Source organism: Epinephelus lanceolatus, chromosome 16, assembly GCF_041903045.1.
Source record: "Epinephelus lanceolatus isolate andai-2023 chromosome 16, ASM4190304v1, whole genome shotgun sequence".
Taxonomy (NCBI): Eukaryota; Metazoa; Chordata; class Actinopteri; order Perciformes; family Serranidae; genus Epinephelus; species Epinephelus lanceolatus.
In genome coordinates, this window is record NC_135749.1 from 22,690,735 (window position 1) to 22,717,646 (window position 26,912).

At 40.0% G+C, this 26,912-nt stretch overlaps 1 protein-coding gene across 1 annotated transcript; it reads left to right on the forward strand.

Annotated features, from left to right (window-relative positions):
* Positions 1 to 26,664, forward strand: LOC117263387 (snake venom 5'-nucleotidase-like). Its single transcript, XM_033636688.2, has 11 exons — positions 1 to 118; positions 2,435 to 2,796; positions 9,660 to 9,882; positions 10,883 to 11,071; positions 13,260 to 13,457; positions 13,683 to 13,837; positions 20,897 to 21,005; positions 21,593 to 21,742; positions 22,189 to 22,389; positions 22,478 to 22,557; positions 26,504 to 26,664. The coding sequence occupies exons 1-11, from the start codon at positions 58 to 60 to the stop codon at positions 26,594 to 26,596; spliced, it is 1,821 nt and encodes a 606-aa protein (XP_033492579.2). The 5' UTR covers positions 1 to 57; the 3' UTR covers positions 26,597 to 26,664.
* The last annotated feature ends 248 nt before the right edge of the window (positions 26,665 to 26,912 follow it).

Sequence of the window (26,912 nt, forward strand, 5' to 3'; positions counted from 1 at the left end):
TCCTCTGTGTCAAGAGTGTCGAGACAACGAGACCGGACTAATGTCTTTGCAAACTTCATGAGAATTCTCACATTTCAGACGAAGTTTCATTTTGTAAAAAAACAAGAAGACTTCATAGGTGAATGTTCTTCGCTTATGATTAAAAAAAAAAGTTTCTTGTGGTTGCATGTAGCTGGTAGCGGATTAGCTAATGCTAGTTAGCTAGTGACCATTAGCTTTAGTAGCGTTTAGTGACCTTTGTGATTTGTTGAAATTTTAATGAAATAAGGGCTGTAACAGTTTGTTTATTCATTGTGGTGCTCCTAGCCCCCGCAGAATACACGGTATGTAGCTACATACTTGTACTACATGTGTTTTCATGTTCACTATGGGGGGCGCAAATGAAACGCTGGTGCTAGACAACCCGCCTGTGGTTCCCGGTTGGCGACAGTAACAACAGAGAGTTGTGTAACCTTGGAGGTTTTGTGTGTGGGGTTTAGTGGCATATAGCGTGAGTTTGCAGAGCTAAAACTTCTCCCATGTGCCAAGCGCAGTTGCGGACTAGCCATTGGATATTTGGGGATTTTCCAGGTGAGCTGGACAGAACCTGGCATTAAACAACAACAGCAGCTGTCCACAGTATTTTAAGATATTTAATCTGGCTGCAGCGACACAGCTGGTACAATCAGTAATAGCAGGAGGCAGGCAGTTTCCATCAGTAGTTGACTACTAGGGATGTGGCAGTTATCTAGCACTTTTCTACATGGATAGAGACAGAAAACCAGCAGATCTAACTAGTCAGATCTATATACAAGCTAAATACCCCTGGATTACCTTTGCCTGCAAGACAGCCTCCCAGAATCTTTAAGGCTTTTCGGCCATTTCCCACAGCTTCTGGCATTACCAGTAACAAACTTTTATCATCCAGAAACTGGATCAGCTCAACCGAATATGGCCCACAGGTCATTGTTCCTTTTCTTCTTTTTTTTTTTTTTAAATTATTTCACAAGCTAGCTGTGATCATTAGCTACTCAACTTGTAGATTCATTAACTCATGTTGTTAGCTTAAATAGTTAAAACTAGAAAAATGATTAAATTAACCCACCATTTCTGGCTTTAATGTTTAATTTTCAGTAATAAAAATATGAAAGAGTAAAAAGAAAACAAGAGTTTAATGCTATAAACAACTCCAGTCTTTCACAAATGAACATCTTCTTTCTTTCTCCAGCCTTTTTCTGCAGCTGGTGTTGAGGTCTCTTCAGTCTCCACCCTGCAGACCAAACTAGTTTATCTTGTTTTATAAAAATGAATTAAAGCATCAAATACCACAGCTTTGAGAGGTAAAAGTATTTTGAAAGAATGGTGTATTATAACACCAACTATCAAATCAAAATCCTCTCTGATGCCCTCATAGTTTTTTAAATAGATAAATAAATCATTAAAGAACAGCTTGGATACAGGTTTTTTTTTCTTAATGCATTGCAGAGCTAATCAGTTGTCGAGCATACACATTGGACTGACTTTAATAACTTTAATGTACTTGAAGTGTGCACTGTGCAGCTGTTTTATCTTGAAAAATAGAAGTATCGGATCGGTACTTGGTATCAGCAGAAACTCAATTTGACCTTGATCGCAATCAGGGGCAAAAAAATTAATTGGGCTCATTACCTTTTAGCAGAGGTGAGTTGCACAGCGATTGTGGCATGTGCCCCAAGCGCTAGACTGGAAAAAGCTAAGACACACTGTGAGGCAGCAGCTCTGTTGAATTGGAACTCTCCCAGTCAGGATGAACAGAAAATTTTAATTGTTCAGTTGTTTGAATTGGCAACATGAAAATGCTGAGAGCCAGCTGGTAGACCTGCTCTCAAAGTACCAGAAATGACATATGCCTTTAACTAAAGCTACTGAGAAAAAGAAGTTCAAACTCCTTTGTAAAACAATGATCAAATGTACAGTGTGATACACATTTATTGCAAAAAGTACCCCAATATTCATGGGGATGTGCAAGAAGTGTCGGCTTTGGTTTTATTTACAGTGTCCATCAGTCAGACACCTTCCTTCCATAAAGGCAGTTGTCTATCTGCATTTTCTTTGCACTTATTATTAATCATAATTTTTTATTGATATACATTGTCAGGAAGTGTTACTCAACAGGTCTTTGTTTAAAAAAATATTGAAGAACAAGAAGAAAACAAAAGAGTTGAACATGTAGGAAGAAAGGTCTATCATAACACCAGCTGTTGTAACCAAATCCTCCCTGATGCCCTCCTCCTCCTCTTTACCCGCCTCCTTGTACGCTCTGTCTCTCAGTCTGTCCAGTATATAGTGTCAGCAGGTTTCATTTATTTCATTTTGCAGAAGGAGCAGAGAGAAACAAGAGAGAAAGATACCTGCAGGTCACTTGAGAAGAAACAACTCCTGTCCCCGTTTCATCCATCAGTGTTTTTGTGCACAGGTCACTGCAGAGAGATGAGAACAGTACGCCCGGAGCAGAGTGCTCTTTCTTGTCTCTGCCTCCTCCTCCTGCTGGGCTTCTTGGTGTCCACTTCAGCAGCCTGGGACCTGGTTGTACTCCACACCAATGACGTTCATGCTCGGGTGGAGGAGACCAGCAAGCACTCTGGGAAATGCAGCAGCAGCAGTGGGTGTTTTGCCGGGGTGGCCCGGAGAGCCACGATGATCAAGAGGATCCGCAACAACGAGAGCAACGTGCTGCTGCTGGACGCTGGAGATCAGTTCCAGGGGACTATCTGGTTCAACCACTACAAGGGAGCCGAGGCTGCGTATTTTATGAACGAACTGGGGTATGACTGCATGGTAAGAAACCTACACAGAGCTTAATTAGTTATTAAGTTACTGTAGTTATTAATAACAAGAGCAGGAAAGTCAGCTTTATCCTCTAGTTTTAAAGAAGATACACTGATACTACAGTGTATAAACACTGCATTACCAGTGTCCTAAAAAGTCCTAAAATCAAAATTTTAAGTAAAAGGACAGAAGAGTTATTAACAAAATATACTTTTAAGTGTCAATAAAGTTCTTGTTATGCAGTCAGTGTTGTATTAAACTACTGGAAATACTTAACCAAAGTATAATTTTGTCAAAACTGTATTTATGTACATAGCTATTTTGTTTCAACAGTTTATTTCTGTTTAATAATACTTTAGTAGTATTATAAAATTCTTAATTATAGTTACAGAGTGCTCCACAAGACAATAAAAAACATGAAACAAAACAAGAGTATAAACAATGAGGTATCTGCAAATAGTAAAGTGGTAAAACAAAGTGATAAAAACAAATAAATATACATAAATGTGTAAAAATATGTGCATGCAGCCGCACAAATAGTCATGTACATAGATATACCCCTACACACACACGCTCTGTGCGCAAGCTTTAGCACATATACAGTACAGGCCAAAAGTTTGGACACACCTTCTCATTCAATGCGTTTTCTTTATTTTCATGACTATTTACATTGTAGATTCTCACTGAAGGCATCAGAACTATGAATGAACACATGTGGAGTTATGTACTTAACAAAAAAAGGTGAAATAACTGAAAACATGTTTTATATTCTAGTTTCTTCAAAATAGCCTCCCTTTGCTCTGATTACTGCTTTGCACACTCTTGGCATTCTCTCGATGAGCTTCAAGAGGTAGTCACCTGAAATGGTTTTCCAACAGTCTTGAAGGAGTTCCCAGAAGTGTTTAGCACTTGTTGGCCCCTTTGCCTTCACTCTGCGGTCCAGCTCACCCCAAACCATCTCGATTGGGTTCAGGTCCGGTGACTGTGGAGGCCAGGTCATCTGCCGCAGCACTCCATCACTCTCCTTCTTGGTCAAATAGCCCTTACACAGCCTGGAGGTGTGTTTGGGGTCATTGTCCTGTTGAAAAATAAATGATCGTCCAACTAAACGCAAACCGGATGGGATGGCATGTCGCTGCAGGATGCTGTGGTAGCCATGCTGGTTCAGTGTGCCTTCAATTTTAAATAAATCCCCAACAGTGTCACCAGCAAAACACCCCCACACCATCACACCTCCTCCTCCATGCTTCACAGTGGGAACCAGGCATGTGGAATCCATCCGTTCACCTTTTCTGCGTCTCACAAAGACACGGCGGTTGGAACCAAAGATCTCAAATTTGGACTCATCAGACCAAAGCACAGATTTCCACTGGTCTAATGTCCATTCCTTGTGTTTCTTGGCCCAAACAAATCTCTTCTGCTTGTTGCCTCTCCTTAGCAGTGGTTTCCTAGCAGCTGTTTGACCATGAAGGCCTGATTGGCGCAGTCTCCTCTTAACAGTTGTTCTAGAGATGGGTCTGCTGCTACAACTCTGTGTGGCATTCATCTGGTCTCTGATCTGAGCTGCTGTTAACTTGTGATTTCTGAGGCTGGTGACTCGGATGAACTTATCCTCAGAAGCAGAGGTGACTCTTGGTCTTCCTTTCCTGGGTCAGTCCTCATGTGTGCCACTTTCGTTGTAGCGCTTGATGGTTTTTGCGACTCCACTTGGGGACACATTTAAAGTTTTTGCAATTTTCTGGACTGACTGACCTTCATTTCTTAAAGTAATGATGGCCACTCGTTTTTCTTTAGTTAGCTGATTGGTTCTTGCCATAATATGAATTTTAACAGTTGTCCAATAGGGCTGTCGGCTGTGTATTAACCTGACTTCTGCACAACACAACTGATGGTCCCAACCCCATTGATAAAGCAAGAAATTCCACTAATTAACCCTGATAAGGCACACCTGTGAAGTGGAAACCATTTCAGGTGACTACCTCTTGAAGCTCATGGAGAGAATGCCAAGAGTGTGCAAAGCAGTAATCAGAGCAAAGGGTGGCTATTTTGAAGAAACTAGAATATAAAACGTGTTTTCAGTTATTTCACCTTTTTTTGTTAAGTACATAACTCCATATGTGTTCATTCATAGTTTTGATGCCTTCAGTGAGAATCTACAATGTAAATAGTCATGAAAATAAAGAAAACGCATTGAATGAGAAGGTGTGTCCAAACTTTTGGCCTGTACTGTATGCACAAAAATACATAAATACTTATATAGACACCTCCACCATCCTAAAAAAAATGTGTTTTCATTGTTTTGTTTTTTTGAGTAGATACAGATGTAGATAATCATATGTCAACATGAATTGCATTCCAGAGTTTGGGAGCCCTGACAGCAAAAGCCTGATTCCCTCCATTTACAAAATTTGTTCTGCGAACAACAAGAAGTATCTGACTAGATGACCTCAGGTCAAGTTTGGGTTCATAGGGGGTTAAGAGATCCATTATATACTCAGGAGCTAGTCCAAGTCATGTTTTGAGTAATAAAATTAATCTGAAATGGAGAGGAAGCCGGTGCAGTGATGCTGGGACAGGTGTAATGCGCTCCCTTTTGTTAACGCCCGTTAAAAGTCTCATAGCAGAATTCTGAACAAGTTGTAGCCGTGAGAGTCACTTCTGACTGAGGCATGAATAAAGGGGGTTGCGATAGTCAAGTCTAGAAAAGATAAAAGCCTTTATGACCTTCTCCATATCACAGAAAGACATAAAAGATTTTATTAAAGGTTCACATAATGTATTTGTCATTTAGTAGTTTGGTACTATGTTTGTTTATTTGTTGTCCCATTTTAATGATGGGATCCAAACAAACATTACTCAAACCATCAAAGATAGAAATAGAAAGGTGTCAGATCAGAGCAAACGAATCAGACCCTTGAGTGAAAAGCTGAATTTGAGTTATTGATGCAGTTCTGAAGGCCTCAGTTGGTTTTAACCAGCTTAGTTGCAGCAACTCTGAGAGCAATGTTTTAATGGATAGGCTGTCAGCGCTTTGTGCCTTTTAATCTTTGCCCTATTTTAGATCTTGATCATAATAGTAAAATCATAAAATGATTGATGAACTGTTTTAAATTCTGTATGTGTAAAAAAAAAAAAAAAAAAAAAAAAAAAAAGGCTCCTGTACGGTGGCCAAGTGAGATCAACACACTGCAACTTCAGAAAGGCAAACAAGGAAAACATCTTTGACAACACTTACATAATAAAAAAAAGCTGCAAATTAAACATGAGCAATTTAGGAAATTCGTTCACCAGTATGAAAACATAAACAACATAAAGAAAGTCATCACAAATACAAAATACTGCAAGTTGCACAGAACAAAACTGAAGTTTTTGTCCGTGTGCTGTGGCCATTAATGTTTGATAATACGAAGCTTTTTGGCTTCCATTTAAAGTTTGGTATGTGACTCCAAGAAATGTAAAAAATCCAATGTTTAGAGTAAAGGTTAATGGCAAACTGACAAGAAGATTTTCAGTCCATAAAGGGGGAGTTCATACACAATATTGAATTTTCTTGCCGATATGTAATAACTTATTTGGCTGATAAGTGATACCAATATCGATATATCTACTTTTTTTCCACCAGCTAATCATCAAGTCTCTTCTGTTGTGGAATTAGCTTCATATCATGCATGCATACTCTTATTATGACCTACCAGCAGATGGAGACATGAAACAATGCTTTTCAAGATATGTAATGTTCATTCATTGTGCAAAGTAAGAAAAATCATGTTGACTGATTCTGATTCATTTTAAGGCGAATATCTGCCAATATTACTGATGTGCAGATATTATCGTGCATTCCTAATAAAAACCCTTTATATGTAACTAACAAGTCTTGGAAAATAAATTGAGACAAGACTTAAACAGATGGAAACATGACCAGAGTCAGTACTAAGAAGAAAACGGTCTTCTTCTACGAACCTTCGAACACTCATTCCATGCGGTAGTTTTTTGGAATATTTCAACATTAAATTTGGAATTATAACTAACCGGTAGTATGCTAATAAAACCTAAAGAATAGGGTGGGCTTAACTTTCCAGATTTAATCATATATTTCCATGCTATGCAAGTAAATTATGATAATAAAATTAATAAATAATGGAGTAAAAACTAAATTGAAACTAATGAAAAAAAATCATAATATCAATTATAACACTACCCTTTAAGTTTAAAAGATATATAAAAATAGAACAGATAAATGTGTAGAAAATGCAGTCAAAAATGTGCACACAAAATATTAAGGTTTGCGAGATTAGCTGTGGACAGACGGATACACACACGCACATACACAACCAAACTCATGGTCCCCTCCATGCTTATGCCTGACGGAGAAGATAACAACAAATTATCAATAATAAAACTTTGAAAGAGCCATTCTGCATAATGAGTAGGCATGTAACGATATATCGAATTTCGCGGTGTCGCGATAAAATAAATTCTCGATACCGCCGTGGGAATACCACGGTAGTTATATAGCTGCGTTCTCCTACAGAGCCGGTAATATGACTGTGCGACTACATTCCCCATAATCCTTTGCATGCATCTGCGCACGCAGGTGAGAGCAGACTTGTGCAGCTCAGCCTCTCAGCCTCAGCCCTCTGACCCGTGCGTGACCGGAGGAAACAGCAAATAAAAGCAAGGAGATTGATTGTTCTTCTCTGTGGATTTTCTCCGTGACCGTCCATCATAGCCACACATATCACATGAAACAGCGGAATCGTGGCTTTCCGACAAGATCAAGCACTTGTCGGTAGTCCAGTGTTTTCAAGGTGAAAAAAAATGATAAAGTTACACTAAAATAAAAGCTTTCATACAGCTTTGCACACACATTACTTTTGGATGGATTACTCGCGAATGCAGGGTCGTATAGAAATGCCACGCATATCACATGAAAGTGCAGGAGAAGAGCTTTCCTCTCCTCATCTCCTGTTCTGAAAAAGTGTTAGGGTCTCCTTGATGTCAAGATTGTCATCCTGGCGTGAACAAACTGAGTGAATGTGTGTTTTTGAGTTTTTCTATGACTTCCAGGGAAATGGCTGGGCTTTATTTATTTTGGTTTTCTTTTACACACATGTCTACCCACCTCTCTCTCTCTCTCTCTGTGTCTCTCTGTGTATCTGTGAGTGAGGGATTGTGTGTTATTGAGTTTACATTATTTCTAATTTGTTAATTTTGTTGTTGTTGCAGATTCTGATTGTTCTAAGTTCTGTATATTTGATGAATATTAAGACTACTCTATTCTCCTAATTTGATGTCATTCAGATGACTTTCTAGTAATGGTACTACACTACGTTTGTTCAGAGTAGGTTAAAAAATACTGAATGTTTCCATTTTCATATTCTGTTACTATAGTTTTAACTGACATGACTTTGTTATGGTACTTTAATGTCTGCCTGCCTAGCAGTAATAGGGGGGAAATGAAAGCACATGTTCAACTGTGTGTTGATTTGTTTATGATACGCTTCCAAGTAGGGCTGGGCGATATGGCCTAAAAAAAAATCTCTGATTTTTTAACAAAAAATCCGATTCACGATTTAAATTGATTTTTTTCCCTCCTAGTTAAAAAAATAAATATATTGCGGCCTGGTAGCACATACCTGGGGTCCAAAACTTTCAGCATGTGAATAAACCCCAGCTTTTCCACGGTAGCCTATATATGGGCACCACATCTCTTGCAATATACATGGCGACTGCATCTGTGATCGCTTTCCACCGGACCCCTTTCTTATCATACGGCAGTGTTTCCCCTACCATCATATTGGATCACAACAGAAGTCATTTAAGGTTACCTTTCCTATAGAACAGGTCTATACCTTGTCCTTTTATTAAACAAATTAAATAGCCTTATGTTACAGGCTGAGCCTGATGTGTGTGGCTTGTGTGTGTGTGTGTGTGTGTGTAGTTGATGTAGGAGGTATGAGATGTTAGTGCGCCGGGTGTGGTGTGTGACATAAGATGGATGCGCCCCAGCAAGAAAGTGAGGCATGTGTTATGTTGTTTACATCGAGCAGCCACACACACAGACACAAATGTGCACACAAAAGCGCTGAAGAACTCGTTCCCTTTCTTGAGAACGAGTTCTTCCCCGCTTGCTGCCATGTTGTTTGTGTATCAAGCACGCGGGGGGAGGGGTGAGCCCACTCTGAACTATGTGAGCCCAGCGTGGAGCATGGAGCGGCGTGGAGCGTGGAGCGGCGGTGGCGGATTTTAAATAGGAACTTGATTTTCATTAAAACAAATCGGCCTAAACTACAAATTCGAATTAATCGATAAAATCAATTTATCGCCCAGCCCTACTTCCAAGTTAAAAATGACATGCTGTACAGTGTACATGCACTATTTTTGAATAAAATAGCTATTTTTAACAATAAATTTTCTCCTTTTCCCCTTGTATAAATATCGTGATATATATCGTATCGTGGACTCTTTATCGTGATAATATTGTATCGTGAGTTTCTGGTATCGTTACATCCCTAATAATGAGTACTTTTAATTCTTAAAGTGCATTTTTCTAATACTTCTTTTATGTAAGTAACATCGTGAATTCAGGACTTTTACTTCAAATAGAATTTTTCAGACAGTGGTATTTATAGATCTTAGTACTTCTTCCTCCACTACATTTCATGTTGTGTTCTGATTGATAGAGATTTCTTGTTAAAAGTTTCCTCTTTCTAAGACCATCATTCACAAAATCTTAAGGACGTCTGTGAGTTATTTTACTCAATTAGACACGTATAATATACGTCTGCACCTGTGTGTAATCTGATATTAGTGAGAGTAGCTCTGAATGTCTTTCTGCACTTCAAATTTTGAATTTCCATTTTGTTTTTCAGGCTTTTGGAAATCATGAGTTTGATAATGAAGTGCCAGGACTCATGAAACCATTTTTGGAGCAGATCAATTTTACAGTTCTCAGTGCCAACATCAAAACAGACAAAACTCTGGCCTCGACACTAGGCAGCTCCTATGTACCTCATAAGATCCTCACTGTTGGCAGTGAGAGGGTGGGCGTGATTGGATACACAACGAAGGAAACTCCTCAAGTTTCTCAGCCTGGTAGGTGGAGGTGGATGTTTTCCCTGTGATATCTCTTTTTGCTTCTAATACAGAACCATTATTTTTTTACATGGATAATTCAAGAACATAAATAATAATATAACTAATATGAGATCATGTTTTTTGTTTTTGATGTTGTTTTTTTCTTTATATGGTACACTGGGCTCTGTAAACAACCAATAGACAAGTCGTCAAACCTAAAACCTGACTGACATGAACAATGAAAAAATGCTGATTCTTTTCTATGTCAATATAATAAAATCTGGCTGCACATTTGTTTCTGAAGTGTCCCCACAAACTGCAGACAGTACACATAGGTTACTCACTACCAAAAATGTCAACAACAGAAAATTGAGTTGATCATTCAGGAGATGAAGTCACTGTTAACAGTTTTCCCAATTGTTTGACACATTTCCTGAAACTCAGTTTCTCAAAACTCTGAACACAAAACTTAAAGAGTTAACCATTTTGTCAAAACAAATATCTTGCAAAATGAAAAGCTGCACTCAAAACCATGTTCTCTCTTCTCAAAACAGATTCTCAAGCCAGAATGATGCACACAGCCATCATAGGAGTATCTCCTACATGGCATCAATGTAAACATTGATGTGATAAATTTACACTAAAATCAAAATATTGTTCATATATGTTTTGGCTTCATGAGGCCACATAACATATTTAAATGTATAAAACTGCGTAGAAATCCAAGTTTTGTACCTTAGAAGAGAGACACTTGAACAAAATCCCTTAAAAAAATAAAACCTCAGTTTATTCAAATTAAGGCTTCAAAAATCAGAGACTTAGATTCTAATATGGTTCAAATCATAGATTAACTTAAACTGTACAAGTTAAATGCACAAATTGCTACCTGAAAGTTATTTTTTAATGAAAGAAAATCAATATGACTTGAGAGGAATAGGCATGTTTAAAAAAGAAAGGGTCAGGACTGACAGTGTTTCCAAATGTAGACCATCCCTCTCTGTCCATGTTGCTTCTACAGGACCGCACCTGCAGTTCGAGGACGAGGTGACTGCCGTGCAGCTGCAGGTGGTTGAACTGCAGCAGCAGAGAGTCAATAAGATCATCGCTCTGGGTCACGCAGGCATTGATGTGGATAAGGAGATTGCCAAGAAGGTCAGCGGAGTTGACATTGTCATCGGTGGACACAGTGACACTTTCCTCTATACAGGTACAGGGGTGAATACAGCTGTTAGTGTCCGTGGGTGAAGTACTCACATCCTTTAACTTCAGTAAGAGTAGATACACCATGGTCTAATTTGTCATAGTCAAATTTGTCTTTTGTTTTTTTATCTGTCCAACTTAGCAGTTTGTTACTGAGCATTAGCATGGAGAGCAAAGAACAAAGACATGTAGTAAACAACAAAGTCATCATAACTTCGTGCCACAGAATTTGGACAGCCAGTGCAACCCAACCCATGAGCTATTAGATGGCTGCATCCATTGTTTGAACTTTCAGAAGGGAAAACAGGTCATGTATGTAATTTGAGGGGGGGGCACAGGGAACATGTCCCCCGCACTTCCCGTATCTGTGCCCTCCGCCACCTGCGCAGCCGTTACAACCGTTGAATGTGTTTTTAACGTGATAACGTGTTTTTCCAAGCCGTCTTTAAACGCACCATGAGAAGGCGGCGCCAGGTGGCATACACAAGCTGTCATGTTGTGATCTGAATCAATCACAGACCAGATGTGTGCGATGTTACATAAATGATGACAAATTAATAGATGCCAATATATCAAGTTAAGATAGTTAACAAGAATACTAATGTTATTGTTACCTATCTTAAATCACTTGCTAGCTATTTTCATGCTAGGAATAAACCCACTCCTCCTTAATTTATGCACAGAACTTGTGCTCACTATTGATTTGCACATATTTTTTTAATCTTTATTGCCACAATAGAAAGAGCAGGGTCAGGGAGGAGACAGTGGACCAGAGATCATGCAAGGTCCTCACCGGTGAGGAGAGATTATAACTGGCTGAGAGAAAATATCTATAGCATAAAAGTGACCAATTGTGCGATTCATTTCCACAGCTATGTCACCACTACTATTCTTAATTCTATTTCTAAATTTTGCTTTGCACATATATTATCTATATTATTGCAATAGATAGAAGAGGGACAGGGAGAAACCAGGCAGATATCAGGACAGGGACCTGACAGCATCACCAATTATCAGCCCAAGGCTTCACAGGTAAGGAGAAATTATAACTGGCTAAGGAAATGTCTATAGGATAAGAGTGACTCTAAGATTAATTTTCACAGCTATTTTGGAACTACTCTTATTTAAACTCTAAAATGTTTTTTGTCTGTATTGCAATAGCAATACTACTGCATTATTTGTGTTATTAAAAGCAGCAGGTATAGGTCATGCCATTTTTCTTTATCTTGATTAATTTTGCACATCTGTGCTGTCATATTTGATGATGTGTGCATGCAAAAAAATCAAAGCTACATTGCATCCCCCTTGTTAAAAATTAACATGCATGTATGTGCGGATATGTGGAGACACTAAGTTGATGAGGCGTTGTATCCCAGCACGGGGCAGCCGGTACTTCATTTGGACAGACCAGTCTGACAGCACGTCGAGTGGGCTGAAGTGCTGACGCACAAAGCCATTTACATATACACGGCAACGCTGTTGATTAGCGGCGAGAATATGCTGTAAAGCAGCCATGGTATCTCACACATGTGTGATGTGGCAACGCCTTTATAGAGAGTAGCAGGTGGAGCGTCATTTGATGAGGTTCCAGCTGAATTCAGCTACACCTGTCAGTTGCCTGGTATCTGTGAAATGTCGCAGGTTTGGAGGGTGGATGTGTTTGTCTTGTGCCCTGACGCATTTTTTTGGGTGTGGTAAACTATCTCATATGTGCATGCAGATGTGGGATATGTGCGGACAGATTATGATAAATGATAGTCATGATGATTCATTTTATTTGTGTGCCTGATGTGCAAAGCACATACAGGAACACACATGTTATTCTGCTGCTGATGCTTTCTGCTGCTGTCTTGACAAAGCGCTCCGGGATGCTTTCACTTTCAGTGTCTGTGGCTGCAGTTGCACTCCTGTCAGAAGCCTATTTTATTGCAACTTGCCAACGTACGGCATGTGGAATTCCTCATGCAGTTGTCTGAGTGGGCAAGTGAAAAATACATGAGATGTCCAGTGTAATGTCATCTAAAAATAAACTTGCACCTTTTAAGTGTACAGTTTAGATTAATGAAATAATCAATAGGTTGATCTATAATGAACAAACTTAGTTGAAGCCATAGCATCATTGGACATTTTAACAAACATTGTAGAGTTCATCACAGTCACTGTATCTTTCTTTCTTTCTGTCCTTTATTTTTCAGGATCCCCTCCCTCTACTGAAGTCCCTGCTGGTTCTTATCCACTCACAGTGCAATCAGACGATGGACGGCAGGTTCCTGTTGTGCAGGCCTATGCCTTTGGAAAATATCTGGGTTACCTGAAGGTGACCTTTGACAATGCTGGGAATGTGGTAAATACCACAGGAAACCCCATCCTGCTGGACAGCAGCATCCCACAGGGTAAAGACACCAAAACTAAATCTGCTTCTCTTGTTCTTCATTTAGGTTTTGTCTCAGTCTGATCCACCTTAGATATTTGAGGTTAAATTGTTCCTGTTGGGTGTTTTATTCCCTCTTTTTATGTTGTAGGGAGACATACTTTCCTAAAGCTCTTTTCAGACATGAAATACATAACATTGCTGACTTTATCTGTCTCTTATATGAATGACTGAATATCTTGTCCAGATCCAGATGTTCTGGCTGACGTGAAGGAATGGAAAAAGGGTCTTGCCAACTACTCAACTCAGGTGGTGGGAAACACTCTGGTCTTCCTGAACGGCACCCGTGTGGAGTGTCGATTTCGGGAATGCAACCTTGGAAACCTGATCTGTGATGCCATGGTAAGTATTTAGTGATGATAAATTTCACAGTGCAGAGACCATGGCACATACTAACCTAAAATAAATGGACTGCAAATGAAAACTAGCTTTGAAGGAGCAATGTGAAGGATTTAATGGCATCTAACGGTGAGGTTGCAGATTGCAACCAACTGAACTGAATAAACCTCCCCTCACCCCTGACTTGCAGCCAACTACGGTGACCTTCAGGTAACTTAAAAATCGAAAGGGGCCTTCTCTAGAACCAGTATTTGGTTTGTCCATTTTGGGCTACTGTAGAAACACGGGGATGCAACATTGCGGGCTCCGCAGAAGAGGACCCATTCCCTATATGGATAAATATAAGGCCTTATTCTAAGCTAACAAAAACACAGCAATTAGTTAATCATGATTGGAAATCAAATGACGGTAGTTGCACTTTTCAGGAGTTCTAGTTTAGTTGCTTTCTCTGACTCATAGAGGTCCTGTATGCATTAAACTATTCTAAACTATTGAAACTCTAAGCCCATTCAGCAAGCGTAGTAAACTTCTTTGATACAAAAATAATGCTTTGCCAGTTTTTGCAATGAGGTTGCCTGCTGACATCAGCCTGATTAGCTGCACCTGTGTGCGTAGGTCATAGGTGGTAGCTCAAACTAGTACTTTGTACTTTGGTAATTTTTTAACTCTGTTTGACACAAGGTGCACATTACTTTCGACTTGTCAACTAAACCATAAAGATGACATTTGTGTGTGTGTGTGTGTGTGTGTGTTTATGCGCTTTGTATCATACTGTGTCCCTTCTCTAAATTTGGAGGTAAGCAAAACTATTTGTGTGTTGACGATCCCCCAGACAAGAATTGAAAGACTCTTTGCTTGTTACTAAAAGTGTTTAGAAGCTTTGAGACTTGCCAAAGGGGGCGTTACTAAGGGCTGACCATGTAGGGTGCACAAACTTTTGTGTTGGGCCTTTTTCCTTTTTTGTTATTTTGAAACTGGAATCCACCAATAGTTGATGACAATGGGTAACATCACGGTAGGCAGGGCTCGACAGTGCGAGCGTTTCACTCGCATTTGCGACTAAAAATAGATGTGTGTGAACTGTAAAAAATATTTAGGGGCACATGCGTGCATAAAAAAATCAGCCGAAGCAGCCTATATTTTTGTCGATAAAAAAATATGATAATCTAACCTCAAATGTTGGAGGAACTCCAGCCGCCTTCCCTCTTCCCTCTTCCCCGTGTGACACGGTTATGGGCGGTTTTCCAAGCCACTGTCGGCACAATGTGCTCTTGCGCCGCGGTAACACATACACAATGAATGGGTTCGTCGGCAGAGGTCTGCACTTTGCGCGCTCTGTGTGAAAAGGGCTTTATTTCCACCCTGCCCGGCAGCGGTACCGTGGCGAACGGTCCCTAAAGGCCTCTACACATGATCAGCTGTAAAACCGCTTTGCGCTGGCTGTCCCATTGTTTGTCTATGGAGAGGGCAGCAACACCTGACAAAGCGGCACCGCTACCCTTGGCGTCGCGCACCGCTCTGATTTTCCGCCCGAGTGCTGCGCTCACATTTGAAATTATTTGAACTACGGGGAGAACGGAGCAGGCTTCCCCGGAGATCCGCCGCTTAACCCGGTCCATCTCCTCCACACTTTGACTTATTTCCACGCTGCCGACAGTGGGACTTAAGCCCTTTTCACACAGAGCGCGCAAAGCGCAGACCTCCGCCGACGAACCCAACCTTGGCGCAAGTGCACACTGCTCTGCCGCCGAACTGAGCAGCGCACGAGAGGGTGCATGTTGCGGCATCTGCGCGCTGTGACGACACCTCGGCGCCGCGCGTCCAATAGCAGAGAAGAGCCTGAAGTAGACCCGGAAGCGGTCACCATGGAGCTGTAGCTCCTGAACGAGCCTGTACTCCCCCACATCCTGTCCTCTGTGCCCTACCCCTCGGTGGGCGCCGCGAAAGCTCTGTGTGAAAGAGGCTTAAGCCCTGCAGAGTTTCAGAGGAGCTGGAGAATGTTTTAGGATAATAATGACATTATATAAGATAATCATATTGCAAAGATAATATATATATATAAGATAATAACATTAAAGACAAAATTAAATTGCAGTAGGCCTACTTTTTCAAAACTTGATGATTTTACCTTTCTGTACATTTTGTATACAAATTCATTAAATAATTTTGCTTGTAAATGTCTATTTGCATCACATTTATTACGGAAAACACATAATTTGATCAATTTACATTGTGCCCCTAAAGTTCTTTGTGCGCTCCTTACTTTTTCAACTTAGGATCACATGTGCTCCTTGGGAAAAAAGTTAGCGTCAAGCCCTGACGGTAGGTATATCAATTATTTTTTATAGCCTGTTAACAACCCTTCAAATTAACCTTTCACTTCCTCCCATAAACTAGGCCATTAAAATGACTGAAGTGTAAGAGCATATACTACATCAAATACTTCATCATCATAAATGATCATTCCTGCTTACTGGAACTAGGTGTGCCGTTTTGGCCAAAATGCCATAATGGTATTTTGGGGTGCCATTATGGTAATCTGGTGGCAAATCTGCCTTCTATCATACAGAACAGAACAGATCTATCAGTCAACTCATCACACTCTGTTTCCATCTTCAGTCTAACATTTGCTAGGCCCACATGTTAAAATGTCCAACTTTACAGCAGAAATAGACATGTTTACAGCCTGGTACAAAAAACACTTTTGGTCCCAGTTTTGGTTAGATAATGGCTGTCTGAGAATAGTGTCCTTAGTTTTTCTTTTTTTGTTGCTTTATTTTTATTGATTTTTAAACATACTTTTAAAGTAACAAGCACAAAAATCAAACGAACAAACAAATCACACATAGCTGCCAAACATCATCTTGTAAATAATAAGAGGACAGAGTCCCAGTGTCTTTGATAAAAGGAGAGGTTGTGAGCGTCCTTAGTTTCTTAGACAGATCCACCCCTCACTCCTCCCTAGCACCAGCCTCTCATCTAAATATGGTTACCTCTGTCTCCAAAACATCGAGATGGTGACAGGCAAAATGCCAAACTCAAGGTTTCAAAACAGGAGTCCACAAATAGTCGATGACAATGGGTAACAGCACAGTAGCTACATCAGTAATTTTTACAGCCTGTTAACAACTTCAAATTAACCTTTAATTTCCCCCTTAAACTAGGTCATTAAAATGACTAAGCGTAAGGGTATCTTCCAGGTAAGTAACTGACACCCACTGATTATATGACTTGCCACAGGAAATAGGTTTAAGAAAAAATATGACCTTCTTTCAGCCAAAAAAAGCTAGAGGCAGAGTGACTTCAGGGTGACACAAACATTGTATTGCATTACTCCATCTAACAAGAAAAAAAGCACCCTTTTGGCATTTAAACATCTTTCCTTGACCCTCCCGTTACCGTTGAGACTTATGCCACTGCACATCAGCCCTCTCATTGCTATACATATACACCAGTCAGCCACAACATTAAAACCATTGACAATTAGTGCTGCACGATTTGATAAAAATGTGCAATTGTGATTATGGTGGACAATATCGCGATTTGCAATTGCGATTAAAATATAATTACAATATACAATATAATAAATAAATGGTATCATGAGTCTTTTTGCTTGATTCAGTGTTTCCCTACATTATATTAGGGGGGCACTGACCTGACATAGTTATTGTTATGGACAGACAGTTTATCAATGACCATCAACAGACTGAGCACAGTCAAACACACTGCTCACACAGCAGCGCAGCACGGAACTGTACACACAGCGGAGCGAGCCTGTGTTGAGTTCAGGCGTTGTCACGTAAATGACAAATTCCAGCACACCATAGCACAACACAGCAGCATGTCAAGTGGGCCGAAACTGAGCAAAATTGCTCAATTTTTCATTTGTTATGGAGTCCACTGACAAATGTTGACAAATGTTTGCTTAACTGTGCTTGGATGTTGTTTTATGAGGCTCTGGCAGCTTTCAGTTGTCTCTTTGTCTTTAACGTTACATGGCTCGGCTTTCTCTCGCATGCACTCTTCCTACTTTTCCCTGTGCTGTGTTGTCTCAAGTGTTGATATAGATTGGTCGTGTTGCCGCGGGACGTGGCGACTTTAACTTTTAAACTTTTACACGTGCTATGTAAAAGTTTAAAAGTTAAAGTCGCCACGTCCCGTCTCAAGTGCTGATATAGATTGGTCGTGTTGCCGCGGGACGTGGCGACTTTAACTTTTAAACTTTTACACAGCACGTCTTTCTGTTCAACGTCGCTGTACCTGAATCCAAAGTATCCACATGTAATAGACGTTGCGTTTTTTTGCCACCAACTCAGGCTGTTCTTGGTCGAGCTCATGCTCTTCTTCAGCGTCTGTGTTGGTCACTGCTGCACGCCGGCTGCACGCACCAGGATAGCTTGTGGGTGTGATGTCAACAAACTCCACACACTACAGGAGAGGCAGTCACGTTCACAGGCACACACGTTAACATTTATTTACATTAAATCACAAATCGCAGCCTTTTATGCGGTTATGTAATCGCACAGCCTGACATCGCGATTGTGATTGACAATGCAATGTTCTGCTGGGAAATCTTAGGTCCTGGCATTCATGTGGATGCCACTTGACATGCCCCCCCCCCACCCAAACTCTGTTGCAGACAAAGTACAGCACATATCCAAAAAGTGTATTCATACACACACAACTCTCACACCATAATGAAGTACTGATAATATTGCATATTTGTATATTAATGTCATAGTAATTATTTGTTACATACGTGCAAACAGATAAGGTGAAGGATAGAAGGACAGAGAAAGAGAGAGAGAGAGTTATTTGCCTGATGAAGTCTGTTCTTAACCTCATTGTCTTGATCAAACACATACAGATCTGAGAAAATGAAAATGTTGGATTGTTTCAGCTGTCAGTAAAGACTGCTGAAGGTGTAAGGTGGTACATTTGATCACTCATCTTGAAGAATATCATTAGGAAAACTTAAACTCAGAGCTCCTCACAGTACTGAATCTGCATCACGGAAAAAAAAAATAATGACCTTCTAGCTGCTGACTCCTAGACCCAGCTGCAGCTTTTGACATAGTAGATCATTTTATTCACAGGTTAAACCTAGGGCGGGGGTTGCTGGTTTTACCCTAAACTGGTTTTCTATATATATATATCTCACAAATCATTCAGTGTCTCTGTTAGAAACTCTGCGCCCATGTCCTGTGGTGTCCCCCAAGGTTCCAAACTTGGTCCAGTCCACTTCTCCATCTATTTGCTTCCACTAGGCCGCATAACTTTTCACTGTCTCTGGCTTCACTGGCCCCCTCTGTTAAAACACATACAAAAATATCTTAGTCATGTTAAAAATGTAGCAGCAGTGGTTTTGACAAGGTTAGGAAAGAGGGAGCACATTACTCCCATTCTTGCCTTCATACACTGACTGCCTGTTTGCTACAGAATTGATTTGCTGATGTTTGTTTACAAGGTGTTAAATGGTTTCGTCTGTTCTTAGATCACAGAACTCATGTCCCCATATCACACTGTCAAAGATGATCTGATCAAGGACTTCAGTCTGTCCAGAGATCCAGGACTAAAGGCCTTTGCACAGCAAGTCCGTATTTTAGGTCCTAAATTATTGCTTGTTTAAAAGTAAATGCGAGAGGGTTAGAACGATAAATAGAACGATAAAACACATTAGAATAAATGTGCAAGGTTTCTTTGTGTAATGGTTTTTATTAGATGACAGACTGAAAAATGCATACTAAAAATACGAACTTGCTGTGCAACAGCCTTAAGTGTTGTGGGGACTGGACCTTCTGTCACTGCTCCAGAACTGTGGAATTCTCTTTCTCACACCACCTGATTCTCCCCCAATATGGAGATCCTCAAGAGTCATCTCAAAACACACCTCTGCTCATTAGGTTATATCAACCAGTTCAGGTATTTCATTATTAGTCATTATTATTAATCATCACTCTGATTTCCTATCTCTTGTGTTGTTCTGTCTTTTGATTTTTTTTTCCTATGTGTGCTGTAAAGCACTTTAGATCAACTGTGTTGTGTGTAAAGTGCTATATAAATGAAGTTGATTTGATTTGTCAGTAGTTATTAACACATCTCATTTACAATGGTGGTCTATATTTTCTGGACTGCAGGGGATTTTTCTTGCAATAGCACGAGTGGCCAAGGGAAAATATTAGATGAATGTCTGAGTGGTGGTTCTGCATCAAGCCCTAAACTAGAGAAGTGTATTCAGAAGAGTACTGATCTCCTCCAGGTGGCTGTGGTCCATCTATGGTACAGCCACTGCAACCGATCATGGCCACTCTAGATAATGCCCGCAGCGCAGCAGCACCCAATGGAATTCTCCCTCCTGGCTCTCTTACATCAAGATGGCAGCAAATTTAACAACAAAAGGGATTTTTTTTTCATCTCTTATCATGCTTTACCTTGGTAGATCATAACTTATCAGGTATAGAAATGATCTGCAGATGCTCTGGTTCAAAATGAGACAAAACTTTTCTATAGATGTCAGTTTTTGAAGCACGACAAAGGCTAGAATGTGTCCTGCAACAGATGGTAAGGCTTGTTGTTTTTAGCCTAGACAGTTTACGGAAATGCCTTTTGCTGCATGCTTTTACTACAGGATTTTTGTGAAGTACCTACCAGCTAGTTGAGAGGAGTGAAGAGTCAGTAGTTAACGATGGTATAAAACAGTCAATAAAACGAGTGTAAGACAGTTGTGATTCACCACAGCAATGAGAGGTAGAGCTAATCATACATCTATGGATTAGATGCTTTGTGTGGTCCGGTGAAAAGTTATTCTGGGTGACAGTAGTTCAGAATTCTAAAATACAGGATTTAAGAGTAAAAGGTAAAATTGTCAAGTGTTTATGTAACATTAAAAATGAAATGATAGAAAACAGCGATAACAAACTATGCAACCTTAACTTTTTGGGGGCAGATTTGGAGGGGATTGTAGGAATAGTGGGACATACACTGCTTTACAGTTATTGTAGTAGGTTAGAAATAATATCCCTGTGTGACTGAGACAGTCTGTTTCTCACTTCCATTATTCAGGTTGACAACAACATCAGGTTCTCAGACAGTATACAGTGGAACCATGTCAGTGCCAGCATCTTCAACGGAGGAGGCGTCCGTGCGTCTATTGACGAACGTGCCAGGAATGGTGTGTCACTCATTTTCATGAAAGTAAAATAAAAACAAATATTTTAGAATCAGAGACAGCTGCAGCTGATTTAGATCTCACTAAGACCAGGAAGGACCACATTAGTCCAGTTTTAAGATCTTTGCACTGGCTTCCTGTGTGCCAAAGAATGTGTATTAGAGTTGGTTCATAAATCACTGAATGGTGTATTTCTGGTCTGCTGTGCTGTTATGAAGTGTCCAGACCTCTAAAATGGTCAGATTCAGTCTTCTCCCCTTCCCCAGAGTCCAAACTAAATGCGTAGAAGTAGAGTTTAGTATTTATTTTCCACATATCAGAAACAACCTAAACTTGAAGTCTGCTCTGACCCTCTGTTCTGTAAATCAGGGCTTGAAGCTATTTGTTTCCTACTGCACTTTTGTAAGTTAAATTTGGGACTTTTTATTCATATCTTGCACTGTAATTTGTATTTTACTGTTTAATCCTGTTTAAAACATATTGCTTTTCCTCAAAGTAATGCTATGCACAATTATTAACAATTGGATGTTATATGTGCTAAATGTTTTGTCAGAAGAACTGAATAAAACAGTGCTATGTGTTTTCTATAGGTTCAATCACCATGGAGGACCTGATCTCTGTCTTACCTTTTGGAAATACATTCGACCTGCTGGAGCTGAATGGCTCCACGCTTTTTAAAATCTTTGAACACTCAGTGAGACGATACGGCCAGAACTCAGGAGAGTTCCTCCAAGTGTCAGGTATCTTTTACTGTATTTTCACATTGTTTGTGAAATATTTTTAGAATATTTTGTTCATGATGCGGTGGCTTGGATGGCTCCATAAATGTGTAGAAATACAGTACTCATAGGAGTAGGCAGCTCTGCAACAGTGCCACAGCAGCAACACTGTCTGTGTGAACACCTCGTGCATGCGACCGTTTGGAGTTGTTTTTATGTTCTAGTGTGGACAGAGATATTTTATGTAACGAAGGTTGTGTGGACAAAATAACTTTTTAAAATGGAGTGGAAAAATATCAATTTATATCAATTTGAGTACATGTAGACAGGGCTGTAGAGCTGCCGGTAGGTGGATTTTTTTGGACTTTGATACTCTGCTACTGACATATTTCAGTTGGTACCTCAAAGATAATCAAGGATGATTCTCAGACATGTATTGATGGATAAGTTTCCATGTCCTCAAACAGGAATTCAATTAGAGTTTGACCCCTCTAAACCTGAGGGAAATCGAGTGACGAGCCTCAGCATCCTCTGTGTGCAGTGTCGAGTTCCTTGCTATGAACCTGTTCAGCCGGAGACAGTTTATAAAATGGTGATGCCATCCTTCATAGCGCAGGGTGGAGATGGATTCTCCATGATCCCAGATGAGAAGCTCGATCACACTACTGGTGAGGTGTTTGTTTTTGTGTTTGATGAATTTGTAATAGTATTGTTTATTTGAAACTGACTTCATTTTACAACATTATTTCCTTCCAGGGAATTTGGATATTGCAGTCGTGTCGGAATACATCATGAAAAATCAGAAAGTTTATACGCCTCTTCAAGGACGCATTAAGGTCCTCAACTCAACCTCTATACAACCCACTCCTCTCAAATCAACTTATGGACAGACCACTCCACTCAGCAACTCAGCTTTTGCACAAACCACTCCACTGGTTATTCTGGTCTCACTTGGGCTGCTGTGGTCTCTGTGTGGGAGCATGGAGGGCTGACTTTAACCAGAAACACAACTTAAACTCTTTCTCTCCTAGTGGAGCACAGGTCATCCACAATTCTTCTCCAGTGCTCACTGTTTCGGGACACTTTCTGCAGTTCCATCTTTACTTCATTTCCTTGGCCTCTATGTCTGGTGACCTCCTCCATCTGTTTCTGGGTGTTCCTTGTTATCTCTGCCCTTGTGGGTTTCATTTTAGAGCCTGTCTGGTAACATTGATTTTGGGCTTCCGTAGGGTGTGTCTGATCCGACCAACACCACTTCCTTTTCCTCATGTGGGTGTCTGTTCTCTCTTGGTTTGTTTCCTCCCACACATCTTTATTTCTGATGGTGTTTGGCCAATGTATCTTACAGATGGTTTTTGGGCACTTGGTGTCAAAGGTCTGGACTTTGTTGGTGGAGGATTTTGTTATTCTCCATGTTTCTGAACCATGGAGCAGCACTGATTGAACATTGGTGAGTTTGGTGAGATGGGCCTCAGCGTAACCAAAGCTGTTCTAAGCTTCCTAAATTGGGCTTGAATGTCTGCATCCATCCCTCCACCCTTGCCCACAACACCTGAGTTAGGTGAAGTTGGTAACGTCTTCTAGCTCTGCTCCAGTCAGATGGAGTCATTGCTGGTGTTGTTGGTGTGCATTACTCTGGTGTTGTCTATGTTGATGGTGAGGCCTTTCTTGGCAGATGTTGTTGCTAGCAGGTCTGTCTTTGCTTGCATCTGTGGGTGGGTGGATCATGTTAAGGCTGTGTCATCTGCAAAGTCCAGATCATCTAGCTGGGACCACAGCATCCACTGTATTCTCTTGATCTTCTCATGATCCAGTCCACTGCCAGGAGAAAGGGCAAGGGGGACAGCAGGCAGTCTGTCTGACGCCAGTGGCCATGGAAAAGGTTCTGTGAGGCCGCCATTGTGCACTGCTCTACATGATGAGTGTTGGAACATCGTCTGATGAACTTTGCTGTATGCTGTGACGTCCCATGAGAGCCCAAAGGGGGTTAGGTCCAAGCTGTCAGAGGCTTTCTGAAAGTCTGTAACTGTGATGTAAAGAGATGTGTTCCAGAAATAAGAGAGGACAGACAGTAGTTTTTTTTTTTTTTCAAACAAATTGGACATGAAGTTGAACAACAGGACCAGTGAATGTAACTCTTAATGGGACTGAAAATCTCACTTCTGAAAAATAATATGATTTTACTTTTCATTTTATCAAGCAGGAGATCCTTACATGTCTTTCTTGAAACATGAAATGAAAACACTCTTAACACAGTAGTATAGGTCTTAGATTTTAAATTTCACTAGTTTTAATGTTTCTGGGGAGGCAATTTTAAAAATATTGATGCATCACAAAGGTGTTATTGCTTTAAAATGAACATGGTTTGAGTCGTATTAGCTTTATTGACTCATCATAGTCACAAATATTTGTAAAAATAAACCACTAAATTATGCACATCTGACTTCTTTTGCACTCCAGTGACTGTTAATTTCTTCACTGCAGTTTATTTTGCATAAATATCTTGCACGTTAGTACTGGACTTGGTGTTGCGTGGGGCTGCCCCCGTGAAAGTGAATCATCAGTCAGAGCCCCCACAGTCAACAGAGATTAGTCCAAGTCGAGCAGTCGTTTTTATGTTATTGTTTCTTTTTTGCTATTAAGTTTGCTGAACAGTGTACTTCTGGGGATGTTTTTGTCACCAGAATTTCACGCTATTTGGTACAGGGAGCTGCAGGCAGTGGCACAGATGAAGAGGCTTTGCACTGCAGGGCTCTGAGACAACATTGTCTTCACTCTTCTGCTTGGAAGCGGTGAATTTACAGCTCGTAGCAACTTAATGCAACACAGACTCTGGCCTTTGTTTGATATCTAGTGTTGCTGCACATTTCTGACTTGTTGATAGTGCAGTCAGCTTGTTTGCTTGTATATTATGTGAATGCCACGGTCCCCCCGAACTTCCTTAACAACTTAAAAACTTTATATGGAAAACAAAAAAACAAATTGTCAAATATTATTTAATGGTAGAATCTGATTTGACTGGCATAATTCTGAGTCAGGTACAGGTCTAGTGTTGATAAGTTTAAATTGAACTAAATATTTGACTGATGACTGAGGAAAAAAAAAACCTTCAGGACTTGTTTATTGTGTGTCCAATGTCAATGATTGTTTAATACAGTTAACAGAAAAATGCAACCCAGACTCAACACAATACAATGATTTTATATCCCTTTTTAGACAAGATATTTAATGTTCAAATTGATAAACTTTATTGTTTTGATTGTTTGTTTGTTTTTGTAATTATACACTCATTCTGGATTTGATGCCTGCAACACATTCCAAAAAAGATGGAACAGGGGCATGTTGACCACTGGGAGGCAGGCCTGTACTGCAGACAGGCCATTCTAGTACCCACACTCTATGAAGCCACGCTGTTGTAACATGTACAGAATGTAGCTTGGCATTGTCTTGCCTGAATAAACAGGGATATCTCTGAAAAAGACGTCGTCTGGATAGCAGCATATGTTCTTCTTCAAAACCTGCACATACCTTTTCCACGCTCTTGGTGCCTTCACAGATGTGAGAGTTACCCATGAGGCCACTACCACATACCATCACAGATGCTGGCTCTTGAACTTTGCACTGGTAACAGTCTGGTTGGTCCAAAGACAATTGTAAATGTGGACTCGTCAGACCACAGCACACTTTTCCACTTTGTGTCAGTCCGTCTCAGAAAAGTCTGCAGCATCTCTGCATGTTGTTGACATATGACTCTCACTTTGCATGTTAGAGTCTTAACATACATTTTTAGATGCAGCAACAAAATGTATGTAGTGACAGTTGCTTTCTGAAGTCTTCCCAAGCCTGTGTAGTCATATTCCTTATGCAATCATATTGGTTTTTAATGCAGTGCTGTCTGAAGGGTCAAAGTTCGTGGCCATTCAATGGTGGTTTTCAGCCTGGCCTCTCCTGCAGATTTTTCTGATTTCTCTGAATCTTTTGATGTTACTATAGATTGTAGATCCTGAAATCCATAAATTCCTTGCAAATGTTTGTTGAGAAATGTCCTCAAACTGTTTGACTGTTTGACCATGCCGTTTTCACAAAGAGACCGTCTTTGCTTGTGAACACCTGACCCTTTCGAGGGTGCCTTTTTCAAACCCAGTCATGATACTTTAATCTGTTACCAATTCACCTGTTTACTTGTGGGATGATTCAAACAGGTGTTGTTGTTTTTTTAGCATTCCACTACTTTCCCAGGCTGTTACTGCCCCTGTCCCAATTTTTTTTGGAATGTGTTGCAGACATCACATTCAGAGTAAGTGTATGTTTACAAAAACAAAGTTTATTAGTTTGAACATTAAATATCTTGTCTTTGAACTGAATTCAATTGGATAAAGGTCAAAAAGGATTTGCAAATTGTTGCATGCTATTTTATTTACATTTTACACAGTGTTCCAAGATCTTTGGAATTTGGGGTTGTAAATAAAGTTGAAATATATTTGGGATAATTGAACCTTAGAATATTTTTAGGTGTAAAAAGTATCAACTTAGTTTTATTTTGTCTTGATATATCAACAACTTTGTGTTTTCTGAATAAGTTGTCTTTCAGTTTTGCCTGCCTGCTAACTGCAGGTTTTCCTCAATGCAGTAGCAACTGTATAGATACATCTTATGTTCTTTATGTAAAAAGAGTTTTTTTTTGTGTGTGAGGCGGCAACGTACTGTAATATGAAGTAGCTAATATTTGGGAAATAAAGTTATTCATGGGTTATTGGTTTTTTTGTTTTGTTTTTCTTATAGAGAAACGTGGAAACGAAAGGGATGGCAGCTTCCTCATTAGTGACATCATCAGAGGACGAGAAAAAAAAGAACATGAAAAAGAAAAGCAACTAAACAACCCCAAATGAAAGCAAAGAAATAAGTAATACATAATATCGATGAATAATAGTACTTAAGAAATAAAGAAGATTTTAATGTTTTTTGTGTCACCCAGTATGCCTTATTGTTTGTGTACTCAGAAAGTAGGAATGAAAAACAGCTCAGACTTTGTTGTTTATGTGTAAATAAGTGAATGAGAATGGGAGAAGAGTGGAAACTTCATTAAACAGCCTGCGGCTCCATTCATACAGTGTAAGTAAAGGATGAGGAGACTGTAAGAAGAGGAAACTGTGTATACTTAATAATACTGCCCATGCCCTGTCTTGGTGTA